Source organism: Grampus griseus, assembly GCF_964374135.1.
Source record: "Grampus griseus genome assembly, chromosome: 2".
NCBI lineage: Eukaryota > Metazoa > Chordata > Mammalia > Artiodactyla > Delphinidae > Grampus > Grampus griseus.
In genome coordinates this window covers 166,129,717-166,145,975 of record NC_139018.1, presented here as the reverse complement: position 1 = coordinate 166,145,975, position 16,259 = coordinate 166,129,717, and the positions used below count along the sequence as shown (strand labels likewise).

At 37.4% G+C, this 16,259-nt stretch overlaps 1 protein-coding gene across 1 annotated transcript in view; it reads left to right on the top strand.

Moving 5' to 3' along the window:
• The window catches only part of ENKUR (enkurin, TRPC channel interacting protein), a 28,841-nt gene that overhangs the window by 467 nt on the left and 12,115 nt on the right, over positions 1 to 16,259 (top strand). Inside the window, exons 2-3 of the mRNA XM_082649592.1 lie at positions 7,166 to 7,311; positions 12,620 to 12,843. Coding sequence (XP_082505718.1) covers positions 7,166 to 7,311; positions 12,620 to 12,843 — 370 coding nt within the window. The remainder of the gene's footprint in view (positions 1 to 7,165; positions 7,312 to 12,619; positions 12,844 to 16,259) is intronic.

Sequence of the window (16,259 nt, the reverse complement as noted above, 5' to 3'; positions counted from 1 at the left end):
AATTGTTTTGTTTCTAACTACACTACTGCTCCCTGTATAAAGGGATAATACTTATTTTTTTCCCCAAAAGTATTGTCAAGTATAAATTCCTATTTGTTTCTGAGCCTCAGTTTTTTGATTGGTGAAACAAAATAAATGGATGAGGTAGTTTCTAAGGTCTTTTTTTTTTTTTTTTAAACCAAGTTGTCATTTTCTTTCTTTCTTTTTTTTTTTTTTTGCGGTACGCGGGCCTCTCACTGCTGTGGCCTCTCCCGTTGCGGAGCACAGGCTCCGGACGCGCAGGCCCAGTGGCCATGGCTCACGGGCCCACCGCTCGCTCCGCGGCACGTGGGATCCTCCTGGACCGGGTCACGAACCCGCGTCCCCTGCATCGGCAGGCGGACTCTCAAGCACTGCGCCACCGGGGAAGCCCTCCTTCTTTTTTAAAAAATAAATTTATTTTATTATTTTTGGCTGCATTGGGTCTTCATTACTGCATGCAGGGTTTCTCTGGTTGCGGCGAGCGGGGGCCACTCTTTGTTGCTGTGCGTGGGCTTCTCACTGAGGTGGCTTCTCTTGTTGCGGAGCACAGGCTCTAGGCGCGTGGGCTTCAGTAGTTGTAGCAGACGGGCTTCAGTAGTAGTGGCTCGCAGGCCCTAGAGCGCAGACTTAGTAGTTGTGGCGCACGCGCTTAGTTGCTCCACAGCGTGTGGAATCTTCCTGGACCAGGGCTCGAACCTGTGTCCCCTGCATTGGCAGGTGGATTCTTAACCACTGTGCCACCAGGGAAGTCCCTCTAAGGTCTTTTCTTGATCTGATAGTTGATGGAAGGAAGAGTGGATTGATAGAGACCCAAAAATACGTCATTGAGTTAAGATTTTCATGTAGGTGTTAGGACCCCCTTTAATTCCCCAAATTTCGAAAAGGAAACCACACAGTAAACATCCCAGTTAGTCTTCTGGGACTTAGCACTTAGTTAAATCTATGGGGAGAAAAGAAGGTAACTGATAGAGAAAATCTCATTCCTCCTAGGATTTTTGCAGCTTTTACCTTTCTCTTTTTCCTGATCCAAGGCAAAACCGCACTGCAAGAGCAGTGGGCTAAAAACAAAAAAACAGGCTCTGCAACTAATTGGTTTTGTGATCATGAATACATTTTCATTTGTTTTCTGATCTGTAAAACAAACTAAATGAACTAGATAATCCTTTGAGTCTTTCACATCTAATTATCAATTATCTTTACTAGTAATTGCTTGGGGTGCATAACATCTTCAACAAGAAGGCAGATCCTTCCACTTTTAAGCTTGAGTATCTGTTTTTAACCAAACCAATACCTATTTTGTTTTTCATTAGCTTCTCAAAATCTAGTAGAAATTAGAAATAGGAATTCAAAGTAAGATATGGTACAGTTGCAGAGTTTATGAGAAGTGTTCAAATTAACTATTGCTGAATGGACTTTTGGGCGAAAATTCCTGTATATTGTACAAGATAAAGTTTCTCTGTATAACTCACTGGCTGATTATATTTTCCATAGTATACTGTATTTGAATGTTAAGATAGTTTATTAAATAGGCGTTTTGTTTTTTGGTAAATTTAAAAGCTTTACTGCATCTAGGTGACTTTTTCAAGAAATTTTATAGGAAAAATCTTTATTCATTTGGCAAGCACTTACTGAACCCTGTTAGTGTATAACATTGCCCTTGGGCAATGTTGGAGTGACAGCACAAACTTGGTTTACTCTGAAGGAGTAAGGAGAAAAAACTAACCTACAGTGAAAGGAATAGAAGGCATCCAAATGTGATGGCAAAGAACTCATTGCATTAGGGTGAAGTTAGGCTACACTGTCAGCACAGCCATGAGTTTTTCATTTGACAAGATGTCATGCATGCAAAACACTAATTTATAAAAAACAGAGCATAATAAAACATTTAACCAATTCTTTCTCACCACAGTAACACAAACTTGCCCTTACCCAATCCCCTTACTGCAGTACAAATTCATGCTAAGAAAGAAATATATTAAGCTGCGAGCCTTGTTTGCATCACTGAGTTATAAACCCAGCTTCAGTAAAGCTCACTGCAGCTCTTTGCAAGACTGGCAAGATGATCGTCCAGCTTTCACAAAGAGGTGGATTCCTTGGGGAAACCAACAGTTGACAGCACTGTGATCTCCCTTACCTCAGAGGTTACAGGCTCCTTGGGGAACTGGAAGATAAACATTAAAATGTTGGTTAACAGTAAAACCATGTATTATTGAAAACCCTAATGAGAGATGCAGATGCTAAATGAGAATTTAGAAAATGGATATATGTAATCAAAGTGGGATGAAGGGCACCCTCTTCCAGTTGAACAGTGAGCTATGAGCAGTCTAGGTCCCAAAATTCTACACAATTGACCAGTGCTGCAATAATAATATTGGCCTGACATTTAAAACAAAACAAACAAAGAACAGTAGTTAACCAGATGTTCATCTAACCCATTAGGATAAAAAAAATCTCAAACAAGCATTATCAAACTGTACCAACTCTTGGTCTGTAGTTCTCTGTTGGCTCTTTAAGATAAACTGCTTTAGAACTGTGTATCTACAGATTGAATATGACTATGTGGTGACTATTGGCAAGAAAATAAGTGCAAGTATGATACGTCTATTGAAGATAACTTTAGTTTTAGAATAATTCATCTATAGCCCACATCTAATAAAAAGTAGAAAGTAAGGCCAGTTGTCTAATAAAGTCACCCTCTGGATCTTTATAATAAAACCACACTATCCAGAAAATGGAATAAAATGCAGCTATTGAAAAGAAAGTATAATGGAAGCAAGCTAAGTGTCCCTCAATAAATGGATGGATAATGAAGATGTGGTATATATATACAATGGAATACTACTCCACCATAAAAAAAAGAATGAAAATTTTTCCATTTGCAACAACATGCATGGACTTGGAGGGCATTATACTAAGTGTAATAAGTCTGACAGAGAAGGACAAATACTGTATGATATCACTTATATGTGGAGTCTAAAAAATACAACAAATTAGTGGATAAAACAAAAAAGAAGCAGACTCACGGATAGAACAAACTAGTGGTTACCAGTGGGGAGAGGGAAGGGGGGAAGGGTAATATAGGAGGTGGGGGAAAAAAGGATTATTATGGGATTATATGAAACGATGTGGGTGAAACTTTTGAAAATTGTAAAATGCTATAGAATTTAAAGACTCTTTCATGCAAAAGAAAAAGAAAAGAAAGTAAGCTTTATGTGTACTAACATGGAAAGGTATCACATTATATTAAGTTTTTTTAAAAAATAAGTTTATTTATTTATTTTTGGCTGTGTTGGGTCTTCGTTGCTGTGTGCAGGCTTTCTCTAGTTGTAGTGGGCAGGGACTACTCTTCGTTGTGGTGCGCGGGCTTCAGTTGTTGTGGCACATGGGCTCAGTAGTTGTGGCTCGTGGGCTCTAGAGCACAGGCTCAGTAGTTGTGGCACACGGGCTTAGTTGCTCCGTGGCATGTGGGATCTTCCCAGACCAGGGCTTGAACCCGTGTCCCCTGCATTGGCAGGCGGATTTTTAACCACTGAGCCACCAGGGAAGCCCCTATATTAAGTTTTAAAAATCAAGTTACAATTCATACATAAATAGAGATATAGAAAACATAATTTTTTCTGGAAAATGAATTGAGGAGATGGAGGGAACCTAGATCTTTATTCCTTTTTGCTGTTGTTGAGATATAATGGACATATACCATTACATTAGTTTCATCATTTAAAAAAATTTTTGTAATTTGGAAAAATTAAAAAATTATTATTCATATAGAATAGAATATCTTGTTTTCTATAACAGCTGGTAAGCTTTCAACTCACAATGGATAGTGTAATGAATCACAAGATTGCAAATTTTAAAAAGGTGAGAGTGTACGCACTCCTTTTTACTGCAGAGGAAGGTATTTTATTAAGGGATCATATCCGCCAATTCCAACTTCCGTGGGAATTTCAAGGCACAGATTTGGATTGAACATTATTTTCTGATGGTATCTAGTGAGCTCATTCAGTTTGGACCATAGTTAATTCCCAGACATTTAGTTCATGATTAAGGAAAGTCTTCTAAAAGCAAGAAACAATTGAATGTTTCTCCACACAAACTTACCTACATAGTAAGATGAGAATACAAAGTATTAAAAGTGGTATAGCTGAACTTCTGCTTCCAATCAAGAGTGGAATTTACCCTCTCACCTTAAACAACTAAAACACCAGAAAAATATATGTAAAACAATGGTTTTTCAGGCTCTGGACAAGCAACACAGAGCAGTCATCCCTAAGAGAAGGGAAACAAGCCCTACAATTGTCCCAACATAGTCTCTGGAGAGAATCTCCAGACAAAAGTCCAGGAAAGAGAAATTAAAACAAAATCCAGCAGTTTCTCTGAGTTAAAGAAACAGAGTTCAGAGTTTGAGGTGGTCAAGGCATGTAGAGTTCACAGCACAAGAGTACCAGAGAGGAAAGAACTACATATATGGAGAACGATAGAAGTATGCAGGAGAATTTCCCTGAAGTCTTTGGCTGACAGTACTTTTGTATGTTGAAACTACCAAGGCCAGGGAAATAGCCAACAGTAGGCAGCAGAGCCAGATAAAGTTTATATTCCCACCAACCAGAGTGGAAACTCCTCCTAAGATGCAAGGGATTGAGTAGTACCCTCAGAAATATATTGCCTCAGTGGTAGGGCCAAATCAGAAATAGACTAAAAGCCCTGGACCCAGAAATACAATGTATAACCAAGAGAAAAATCAGTCAATACAAACAGACAAAGAAATGACATCAGTGAGAGAATTAGTAGACAAGGAGATTAAAACCACTATTTTAAATATTCTCCATGTGTTCAGAAAGGCAGAAGAAAACATGAGCAAGGTATGGAGAGAAAGAGAAGGGTAAATAAAACCCCAAATCTAACTTGAACACATAAGTAATACCATGTCTAAAATGAAAATAGTATACTTAATGGGAATAACAGCAGCTGAGACACTGAAGAAGAAAATATTGTTGAATTTGAAGACATAGTAATACTAGAACAATACAAAATGAAAATGAGAGAAAAAAAACTGAAAAGGAAAACAGAATCTGTGAGCTATGGACAACATCAAGCAACCTAACACAAGTGTAATTAGAGTCCCAGAAGGAGAGTAGAGAGATACAGAACAAAGATTTGAATAATGGTCAAAATTTGGACAAAATTAATGAAATCTCTAAATCCACAAATCCAAGAATCATAATGAGCCCCAAGCAGGAAAAGGAGAAGGAGGAGGGGGAGGAAACCATACCAAGGGCCATTAACATAAAATTTCTTAAAACCAGTAATAAAGAGAAAAATCCTAAAAACAGCCAAGGAAAAAAGAAACATTACATACAGAGGAAGAAAGAAGGTCAGCAGATAGAAACAGTGGAAGCCAGAAGTTTAAAAGTCCATAATGCATAAGAAAAGGGTATGAGTTGGAAATTTGGATTTACACAATGAAATCAAGAACACATAAAATGGTAAATATATGGGTAAATATTAAAGTTTCTTCTTTTTAAATTTATTTCTGAATTTCTTTTTAATTTATTTGGCTTTTTAAAGGAAAAGTAATCACAATGAATTACGGGTTTCATAACATATAACATTAGGATAAAGGTGGGGGAGGGGTAAATGCAAGTATTCTTTTGTAAGGTTCTTATGTCCTATGTGAAGTGACATAATAATACTTGAAGGTAGGCTGTGATCAGTTAAACAGGTATATTGTAAACCTTAGAACTTCCACAAAATAAAACAAAAAATAAGGCAGAATAAAATAAGGAAGAACCAGCAGTGGGGTATGTAGAAAACAAATAGCAAGATGGAAAATTTAAACACAAACATATTTTTTAAATCACATTAAATGTGAATGGTCTAAATACACCAAAGAAATGAAACCCTTTGAAAGGATAAAACTTCTACGCTTTCCATAAGAAAATCCCCTTAAAAGTACAGACACAAGTAAGTAAAAAGTCAAAGAATGGAAAAATGCTGTTACCATAAATCAAAGGAATGTGGACTGGTTATATTAATATCAGACAGAGTCGATTTTTAGAGCACAGAATTTTAGAAGGGATATAGAATATTATTTCATAATATTGAAGTGATTAGTATTTCAAGAAGGTATTCTAAATGCTATGCACCTACTAATAGAGCTTCAAAATACATGAAGCAAAACCCGATAGAACTAAAAGAAGAAATAGACAAATCCACAATTATAGTCAGAGATTTCCACATCTCTCTTTCAATGATTATTAGAACACTTGAAAATACTTCCAGCCAGTTTGACCTAATTGTCATTTATAGAACACTCCAGCCAACAGCAACAGTGTGCACTTTCTTTTCCAGTGTATGTAGACCATTTACCAAGATAGACTATGCTTTGTGCCATAAAACAAGTGTCAGAAAATCTTAAAGGATTGAAATTTTACAATTATATTCTTTAACCACAGTAAAAATTAATTAGAAATCAAAGAGGTATCTGGAAAATTCCCAAATATTTGGAGATTAAGCAAAACACATCTAAACAAACTCCTAAGCCAAAGAAGATATCAGAAGGGAATTAAAAAGGTGTTTTTTAATTTTATAGCTTCTATTAGATAAGTATAAAAGTTTAAAGTCAAATATCTAAACTTGTACCTTAAGAAACTAAAAAAAAAAAAAAAATTGTAAAAGAAAAACAAATTAAACTCCAAATAAGAAATAGTAAAGATCAGTGCAGAAATCATTGAAATGGAAAACGTGAACATTAAAGAAAATCAATGAAAAGCTGGTTTTTTAAGAAATCAATAAAATTAATAAGCCCTTAGCTAGACTTATCAGAAAAAAAAAAAAAAGAGAGAGAGAAGACATAAATTACCAATATCAGGAATGGGAGAGGTGACATCACTATAGATGCTACAGATATTCAAAGGATAATAAGGAAATACTATGACCATCTTTATCCTGGCATGTTTTTCTTAGGGCAAAGGTTCCATTTAGCTTGCCTAAGCCTGATGGACTCAGATAATTCAGATAATTATGCTTTATGGCTATCTCCAAATGAATATAGATATATATAAATTAGAAATGTATATCCTTTTTATAAACTTTAAACAATTTTTACTAGAAATGTAAATGCTACAACTTTTTCTTTTAATTGTAGGTATGTATCCATTTTTAAGGCAGCTGTAAAAGATGAGAAGCAAAAATTTAAAACTGCAATGAAAACTATGGGACCAGCAAAACTTGAAGTACCTTCTCCAAAGGATTTCCTGAAGAAACATTCAAAGGAAAAAACTCTACCACCCAGTAGGTTTTATCACTCTTTTTAATATTAAAAGTGTTAGCAGATAATTTAAAATTATTTTGTCTGAATAGTAAATGTTTACAGTGATAGCAACTTTACCTCATATTAAACAGAATTTGAGAGGCTAGGAGAAAGCAGACGTCAAGAACATAGTAGATGCACCCCAGTGTTCATAGCAGCATTATTTACAGTTGCCAAGACATGGAAGCAACCTAAGTGCCCATCAGCAGATTAATAGATAAAGAAGATGTGGTATATGTATACAATGGAATACTACTCAACCATAACGAAGAATGAAATACTGCCATTTGCAGCAACGTGGGTGGACTTGGAGGGTATTATGCTAAGTGAAATAAGTCAGACAGGGAAATGTGTGACATCACATATGTGTGGAATCTAAAAAAATACAACAAACTTGTGAATATAACAGAAAAGAAGCAGACTCACAGAACAAACCAGTGGTTATCAGTGATGAGAGGGAAGAGGGAGGGAGCAAAACAGAAGCAGGGGGTTAAGAGGTACAATATTATGTACAAAATAAGATACAAGGATATATCGTACAACACAGGATATAGCCAATATTTTATAATAACTATAAATGGAGTATGACCTTTAAAAATCACTATATTGTACACCTGTAACTTATATAATATCAGTATTATACATCAACTATACTTCAGTGAAAAAATATTTTAAATAAAAGTTCTTAAAAAAACCCACAATGTAGTAGAAAAAGAGAGTGGAGAATGCCAGCTGCCCCCCGAATAGACTTTCCTTTGATGGTGCAAGCATCTTGAACTACATCTTGGACTATCTGATAAAACCCCACCTCCAGCACCACATGCCCCACCATCTTCATAACTAGCTATATGACTTCAATAACAATGATCATAAGAAGAGTTCTGAACCTCAGTGGGCAAGATAGCTCACCATCTAAACCCTGTCTGGTCTTTTCTGCAAGAGATGAAAACTACAACCATTACTATCAGTTGTCGAAGCAACTATCAGGCTCACTTTAGCCTTGAGTATGGGCTTTAACTCTCTCCAATCTCTAAGACCATTAGGACAATGAAGGAGTTAGATGTAATGGAGGAGCCTTCGTGAATGAGAGCCAGTTTCTTGGGCGTGCTACCTGTACAGTCACAAAGGGCCCCGTGCTTCAGAGGATCCCACACTTGGTTTAATGCTCTGCTTCTGCCATCTTGAAATGCCTAATAATTTTTTATCAAGGAGCCCCACGTTTTCATTTTGTACTGGGCCTCACAAATTATGTAGTCAATTGTGGTCATAGAGAATATGGGTATCAGGGGAAAAGGCCATCAGGAAAGTGGAGAGTGGATGAAAAAGGAATTGTTATTGGTATTCATGGAAGCAACTTCTTCCCATCTTGGGTATGTCTTCCTTGATGTTTTCAGATAATAAAGAGAAGAGGGCAATGAATCTATCTATTTTAAAAAGTTAGCCTCGGTGACTTCCCTGGTGGCGCGGTGGTTGAGAATCCGCCTGCCAATGTAGGGACACGGGTTTGAGCCCTGGTTGGGGAAGATCCCACATGCCGCGGAGCAACTAAGCCCGTGAGCCACAACTACTGAGCCTGTGGTCTAGAGCCCACGAGCCACAACTACTGAGCCCACATGCCACAACTACTGAAGCCCGCATGCCTAGAGCCTGAGCTCCGCAATGAGAGAAGCCACCGCAATGAGAAGCCCACGCACTGCAACAAAGAGTAGCCCCCACTCGCCGCACCTAGAGAAAGTGCGTGCACAGCAATGAAGACCCAACACAGCCCAAAAAAAGCCTCTTCCCATCTTCTGGCATCAAGGAAATAATGCAATATCTCAAGCCCAACTAGGGTGTGCCTTTTGCCAAAAATGAAACTACTTCTCCCTATGGCAATATTATGTGTCCCACAATCCTCTCTCATAACCCTCATACCGTGACAGAGGATGAGGGCATTATTGGGAAAGGTGGAAGAAGCAAGTCTGAAAATACAACATTCATGCTGAAATTCATGTCTTCAGAAGCCTCTCTTGTAGCTCCCTTAAGTGGAGTCTTGTTATTTTGTGACCCACAAGCACTTGAGAACACTGGAAAGTCCTAAAATGGAATTTAATACTTTAAGTGCCTTAGAACCAATGATATTACTCGGGTCCTCATGAATCCTCTCCAAGGTTAAGCATAGTACATAACCTAACTGTATAAATCCTAAGTTTCAAATAAGGAGAAAGGGAAGAAGTCTGTCTCTTCTCTTATAAACATTATAAGGCAAAACAAACACAACATTTCATTGGCCTTAGGAATAATTAAGAAATTCAGGGCATTGCAAGAGCGTTAAAAGCCGCGTCCAGTGAGACAAAGTTAAAGGTAATATAGGCCAAGGCCAAGGCTACTGCCATTCTGCCATTCTGAACACAATAATTTGCTAGACACACTGAAAACTACCTACCAGGTACAAGAAGATTTCTCTAAATTTAAGTAGTAGAACATCTGCATGACCACGAGACCGTGTTAATATTGCCATTTTATTATAGCCTAAAAAGAAACCCAGTCATTTGGTCTTCAGACTTATTAACATTACCACTGAATAATTTGTAAAGAGACATCCTCGCCCCATTTTCCGAGCCACCCCACATTGCCAACCCCTACGCCTCGGATGAAAAGAATATGATGTTTAGATATTGATAGATATAACATAAGGGTAAGATGGGGGTGGGCTTTAGGCTCCATCCAGTGCATAACCACAAACAACCAAGATTTATAATATACTTACTCAACTAAGAATGAATTATCAGTCTTTCCAAACTGTTTCCCCATTTTCTGAGAATTCAGTTTTGCCTCTTAATTGCATTTCTAAAGCTATCGTTATGGGAGTCCTTTGCATGCGCTTTCAACTCATAATTAAATCCGGCTTCTAAATGTTTCCCACGTGATCATCTATAAGATGTATGCCTCTGTTTTTTTAGGCAAACTGATTATGCCAACCTTACTTGATATACCCAACCTGACATGGGTGTATCTGGTAGAAGGGAGCTCTTTGGGTTGTAACAAGCTTATTCTCTGCTCCGGGCTTTGGAAGAACTCCCTAATTCAATTTCTGACAATGTTCACAACAGCTCAGTAGTATGTTAAATAGGAAGAAGATAACCATTTTTGTAGGTCAAAAACAGTAAACAATTTTACATATAGTTCAAGCTAATATATACATTATAGTCTACATATTATATTTTATTTTTTCATCCCCCACTATAATATAAACTCCATGAGAAAGGGGACTTTGTATCTTCTGTTCACTCCTGTACCCGCAGTTCCTAGAGCATTACCTGGGGACATAGTAATTGCTCAACAAAAATATATTGCATGAATTAATGAATAAGTGAACATTCAAAACCTCCTTTATAATGTTTCCTGGGGGCGTGTAGAATTATCAGGGGTATATTGGTTTGCTGGGGCTGCTACCATAGTAAGTATGGGGTAGCTTAAACAGAAATTTATTTTGTGACAATTCTGAGAGCTAGAGTCCAAAATCAGGGTGTTACTGGGAACTCCCTGGTGGTCCCTGAGCTTCCACTGCAGGGGTTATGGGTTCAATCCCTGGTTGGGGAACTAAGATCCCACATGCCACACGGAATGGCCAAAAAAAACCGAAAACAAAACCAATAACAAAATGAAACAAACAAACAAAAAAACAAGATCAGGATGTTTCCAGGGTTCATTTCTTCTGAGACCTCTCTCCTTGACTTATAGATCGCTGTCTTCACATGGCTTCCTTCTGTGTGTGTTTGTGTCCAAATTTCCTCCTTTTACAAGGACATCAGTCATATTGGATTAGCATTCACCCTAATGACCTCATTTTAACTTAAGTCCCTCTTTAAAAGCATGTCCAACTACAGTTCCATTCTGAGGTACTGGCATTTAGGGCTTCAATGTATGAATATGGTGGGGGGACACAATTCAGCCTATAACAAGAGATTAATCCAGTTCATAAACTTTAAATAATAAGTATTGTTTTTTCTGATACTAAAAGTTATATAAAATGATTTAAAAGTTCAAACAGTACAGAAATGAATAAAGTCAAAGTCCATAGTAGTTGTAATGAGGTTAAGATTTGAGTAAGGTGGGTTTTTTTGTTGTTTTTTTAAATTTATTTAATTTACTTGTTTTTGGCTGCATTGGGTCTTTGTTGCTGCGCGCAGGCTTTCTCTAGTTGCGGCGAGCGGGGGCTACTCTTTGTTGTGGTGCGTGGGCTTCTCATTGTGGTGGCTTCTCGTTGCGGAGCACGGACTCTAGGCAGGCGGGCTTCAGTCCTTGTGGTGCGTGGGCTCAGTAGTTGTGGCTCGCAGGCTCTAGAGCACAGGCTCAGTAGTTGTGGCTCACGGGCTTAGTTGCTCCGCGGCATGTGGGATCTCTCAGGACCAGGGCTGGAACCCTTATCCCCTGCATTGGTAGGCAGATTCTTAACCACTGCACCACCAGGGAAGCCTTTGAGTAAGGTTTTGTCAAGATAGTTGTTGCCTTCGGTTCTTGGAAGTAAAGTGTAATTATTTTACATTTTAGCATTTTGACAAACCACTTTGATGTGGCTGTATCAAAATAGATAAGTTGGAATGGTCAAGTCAAAGAGACTGTGTAAAAATGGCCAGTTTCATCTGCTGCTAATGAAGAGAATGTGGTAGAGAGAGAGAAGTAACTTTGGATAGCAGTTATTTTAGGAGGTGAGCTGTAATCAGGGAGGAGTGAATAGGAAGCCTCAGCAGTATTGGTCATTTATCATTTCTTAAGCTACATGTTAGGTACATAGCTATTACATGATTTTTATACCTTATAATAATAATAGTTTTAGTGAAAAACATCCAGATTCTTGGATACATCAGATACATCAAGTTTGATTTATTTACTTGGTGATCTTACAGTAACTTTCCTCTGAAGAGGCAATTATTCATAATATTGAAGGTACTCAGAAAAAAGTTTTAATGTTTCTTTGGGCTTTTTTCAATGGGCTTACTGAACATTTGTTATTGAAATCTTTATAAGAAAATATTTTTATAATAGCTAATAAAAATGTTTTAGCTAGCATATGATTTGGGGTGTTTATTTTCTTCCCTTAGATTTTTATATTGTTCTCCAACATATTAATTGATTATGTCACATTTAATCTTTTGCATTTATGATTACTGATTTTTACCTTAAATATTTGAATATATTATTAATAAAACTCTAATATACTAGTGGTAAAATATCTGGGTGCTATAAATAGTACTGAGTAGCCACATCTATAGTTTAATATTAACAAGGAAATGTTATGTTTAACAGAAAAAAAGTTTGAATGGAATGAGCCCAGAAAGCCTCCTGTGCCATTGAGGACGGACCATCCAGTCATGGGAATACAGAGTGAAAAAAAATTTATAAATACAAATGCAGCCGATGTCATTATGGGAGTGGCTAAAAAACCTAAGCCAATTTATGTTGACAAAAGAACTGGAGACAAGCATGACCTTGAAACTTCAGGACTAGTTCCAAAGTACATCAATAAAAAGGTAGCCTTGTGATATATTAATAAGACCTGATAGATAATTTAAATATTGTATTCATAATGTTTGTCTGTATTATCACTAATAGTGCCCTCACTGACAAACTAATGGCTACCAGTGGGGAGAGGGAAAGGGGAAGGGGTTGGAAAGGGGTAGGGGATTAAGAGGTACGGATTACTGTGGATAAAATAAATAAGATACAAGGGAAATATAGCTAACATTTTATAATAACTTTAAATGGAGTTTATATCTATAAAAATTTTGAACCACTACGTTGTACACCTAAAACTAATATAATATTGTAAATCAACTGTACTTGAATTAAAAAAAATAGTGCTCTCACTGGACAAATTATCTAGATTGCCAGTTCTCATTCCTCTGAAGTCCGTGTTTGGTCCAAATCTAGTGTGATGAAATTACAGAGAATTTGGAATGAACAACAACATATAGTTCAGTAGAGGGAAACTATAATTGTTTTTCATAATTTCAATTATTAATATATTTAACAGTTATAGCAAACATTCTCTAAAAGGTACTCATTTTCGGTGAGGTGGAATTGTCACTAGAAGCACAGTTGTTACTATAAATCTAGAAGGAATAACCTTTCAGAAGATCCTAAGATTTAGTCATTAGTTTACATCATCTTGTTAACAGAATGAGAGAAATGAAGAGGAAAACAACTTTAGAGCCATCCATCCCGTCAGTGTACTGTAAATAATTCACAGTACTATTTCAGTGTGAATATACTCATTTGTGTTTGGTTTAGAGTAAAGCAGACCTTGAAAGTACTGTAAAATAGTTGGTCTTTTCAGGACCTTCATTTCTATCTGAAAAGGTGCTTATCAGATAGGCATATAATTTCATTGTTGAAAATTATAGAAGCTTGGGTTTAGCAGTTTAAATATAGAAATTTAAAAAGCTTATGAAAAATACCTTCTATAAGACCTATTTTACTTTGCATACTTATAGAGCACAGAAGTGCTGGAAACACCCATAGTATATGAGTACAAAATCCTAAAGAGTAATAATGCATAATAATAACTTGGGCAAAAAAGAAAGAAAGGAAATAAGGAAGAAAAGAAGAGAAAAAGAGGAATTTGTAACATGTAAGAGGGGCTTGTACTGAGGTCATCCAGTGATCTACCGTGGTGAATCCAATGACTGTTCACCATCAAAACAGGAACCTCAAGGCTGTTGTCAGAGAACACTACTTATTCCCTGAGAAACCCTTGTCACTCGGCTGGCTGAGACACCTTTGGAAGACCTTAGCAGGGATCTGGGAGTTGGCAGCTCATGCTTACAAAGATTTCAAGTTTCTCTGGATATGTCCTCCTAATATGGCCCCTGGAGGCTCTTCAGGGTCCTTGTCCCACAGGGTGTGGAAAAGCAGAAACTTCATTCTCCTGGCTCTTTAAAGCCATTTCCAATCCATCCTTTCTCCACCGTCACGTAAAAACCCTTCTCCTTTGATGGTCATGCCACAAACCGCCACACTGGCTGCCTTCCGCCTAAGCTGTCCACTTCAATACATTTTCTGCCTTGAACAGGAAACTGAGAGTCTCCATCACAGAGACAGAAAAATACGAGGTTAGTCTACGTGTGCTTGTCTACGAAGCCACGCAAATTCCCTGCGCCTAGTGTACTCTCGATGGCTAACCAGTCAGGGCTTACGAAGGACTAACTCAACTTACTTTCTACTTATCTGAGTTAAGCTAAAAAAATCTGTTATTGGTAAGTGAGATAGTAAGTCCTTTTAAAGGTGAGGCCATTTTTTAAAAGTGAATGAACCTCATGTTTTAGTTCCAAATAAAGTATTACATGCCCATTTGTGCCGTGAGAATATTTTGCGTAAGCAAACTGAAGCATGGATGTTTGCCTGAGTTACACAGCAATGATAGGAAGACAAGCGTTTCAAATTCTAACTCCGCCACTTACTTAACTCTGTGATTTTTAACAAGTTATTAGATTTATCACAGCATGGTGAGGATTGAATGATATAAAATATATTCAGCACTTGACACAATACCTGGTACCTAACAGAAGTTCAGTAAAGAGCGGATATTATAATATATGCAATTATTAATATTAATACTATGCATTACCCTCAATGATCCAGCACATGGGAATATTTCAGATCACTGCAGCTTTTACCCATTTGTGACGTAATTCCTTTTCCTACACAGAGTGTGCCAAATATAATTTAATCACTTGTGATGACACAATCATCATTGGGAACCTCAGTGATTGTACTAAGCTGAAATGAGGTGTTGCCCTCAGTGTTTCCTGAAACACTGAAATCCTGAAATGGATTGAACTGGTTACCGTGAAGCTAACTTACCAGAATACTGAGCTCTTAGTCTATTTGTATAGTGCTTTGCAACTTTCCAGAACACATTTGTAGCTAGGATTTCTATCCCTTATTGTCAGGATTAGGTTAGGTTGTGCTGTGGTTAACAACCCCCAAGTTGCAGTAACTAAAAGCAACTAGGTTTTATTGGTTGCTTGTGCTACCTGTGCATTGAGGATTGTTGGGAGCTCTGCTTCTTGTCCTGACTCCAGGACCCAGGCAAACCAAAACATCACCCATCACCATACCAGAGAGAAAAAGAACATGACAAGTCAACCATTAATTCATGAGCCTTCTACCCAAAAAGGACATTACTTCTACTCACACGGGGAAATTCAGGTCACAGGCTGCATCTTACTTGAAGGGGAGCAGGAAAATATTGTCATACCAAGTGCCTAGAAGGAGAAGAACCAGAATATTTGTGAATAGTTTTAATGACTCATATCTCACAACAGCTACTTCCTCAGAGAGGTCTTCCCTGACATCTTTTTTTTTAACTTAAATTTATTTTTTTATACATCAGGTTTTTATTAGTTATCCATTTTATACATATTAGTGTATACATGTCAATCTCAATCTCCCAATTCATCCCACCAGCACCACCCCCCTCCACTTTCCCCGCTTGGTGTCCATATGTTTGTTCTCTACATCTCTGTCTCTGTTTCTGCCCTGCAAACTGGTTCATCTGTACCATTTTTCTAGGTTCCACCTATATGCGTTAATATACGATATTTGTTTTTCTCTTTCTGACTTACTTCACTCTGTGTGACAGTCTCTAGACCCATCCACGTCTCTACAAATGACCTAATATCGTTCCTTTTTATGGCTGAGTAATATTCCATTGCATATATGTACCACATCTTCTTTATCCATTCGTCTGTCGATGGGCATTTAGGTTGCTTCCATGTCCTGGCTATTGTAAACAGTGCTGCAGTGAACATTGGGGTGCATTGGTCCTTTTGAATTATGGTTTTCTCTGGGTATATGCCAGTAGTTGGATTGCTGGGTCATATGGTAATTCTATTTTTAGATTTTTAAGGAACCTCCATACTGTTCTCCATAGTGGCTGTATCAA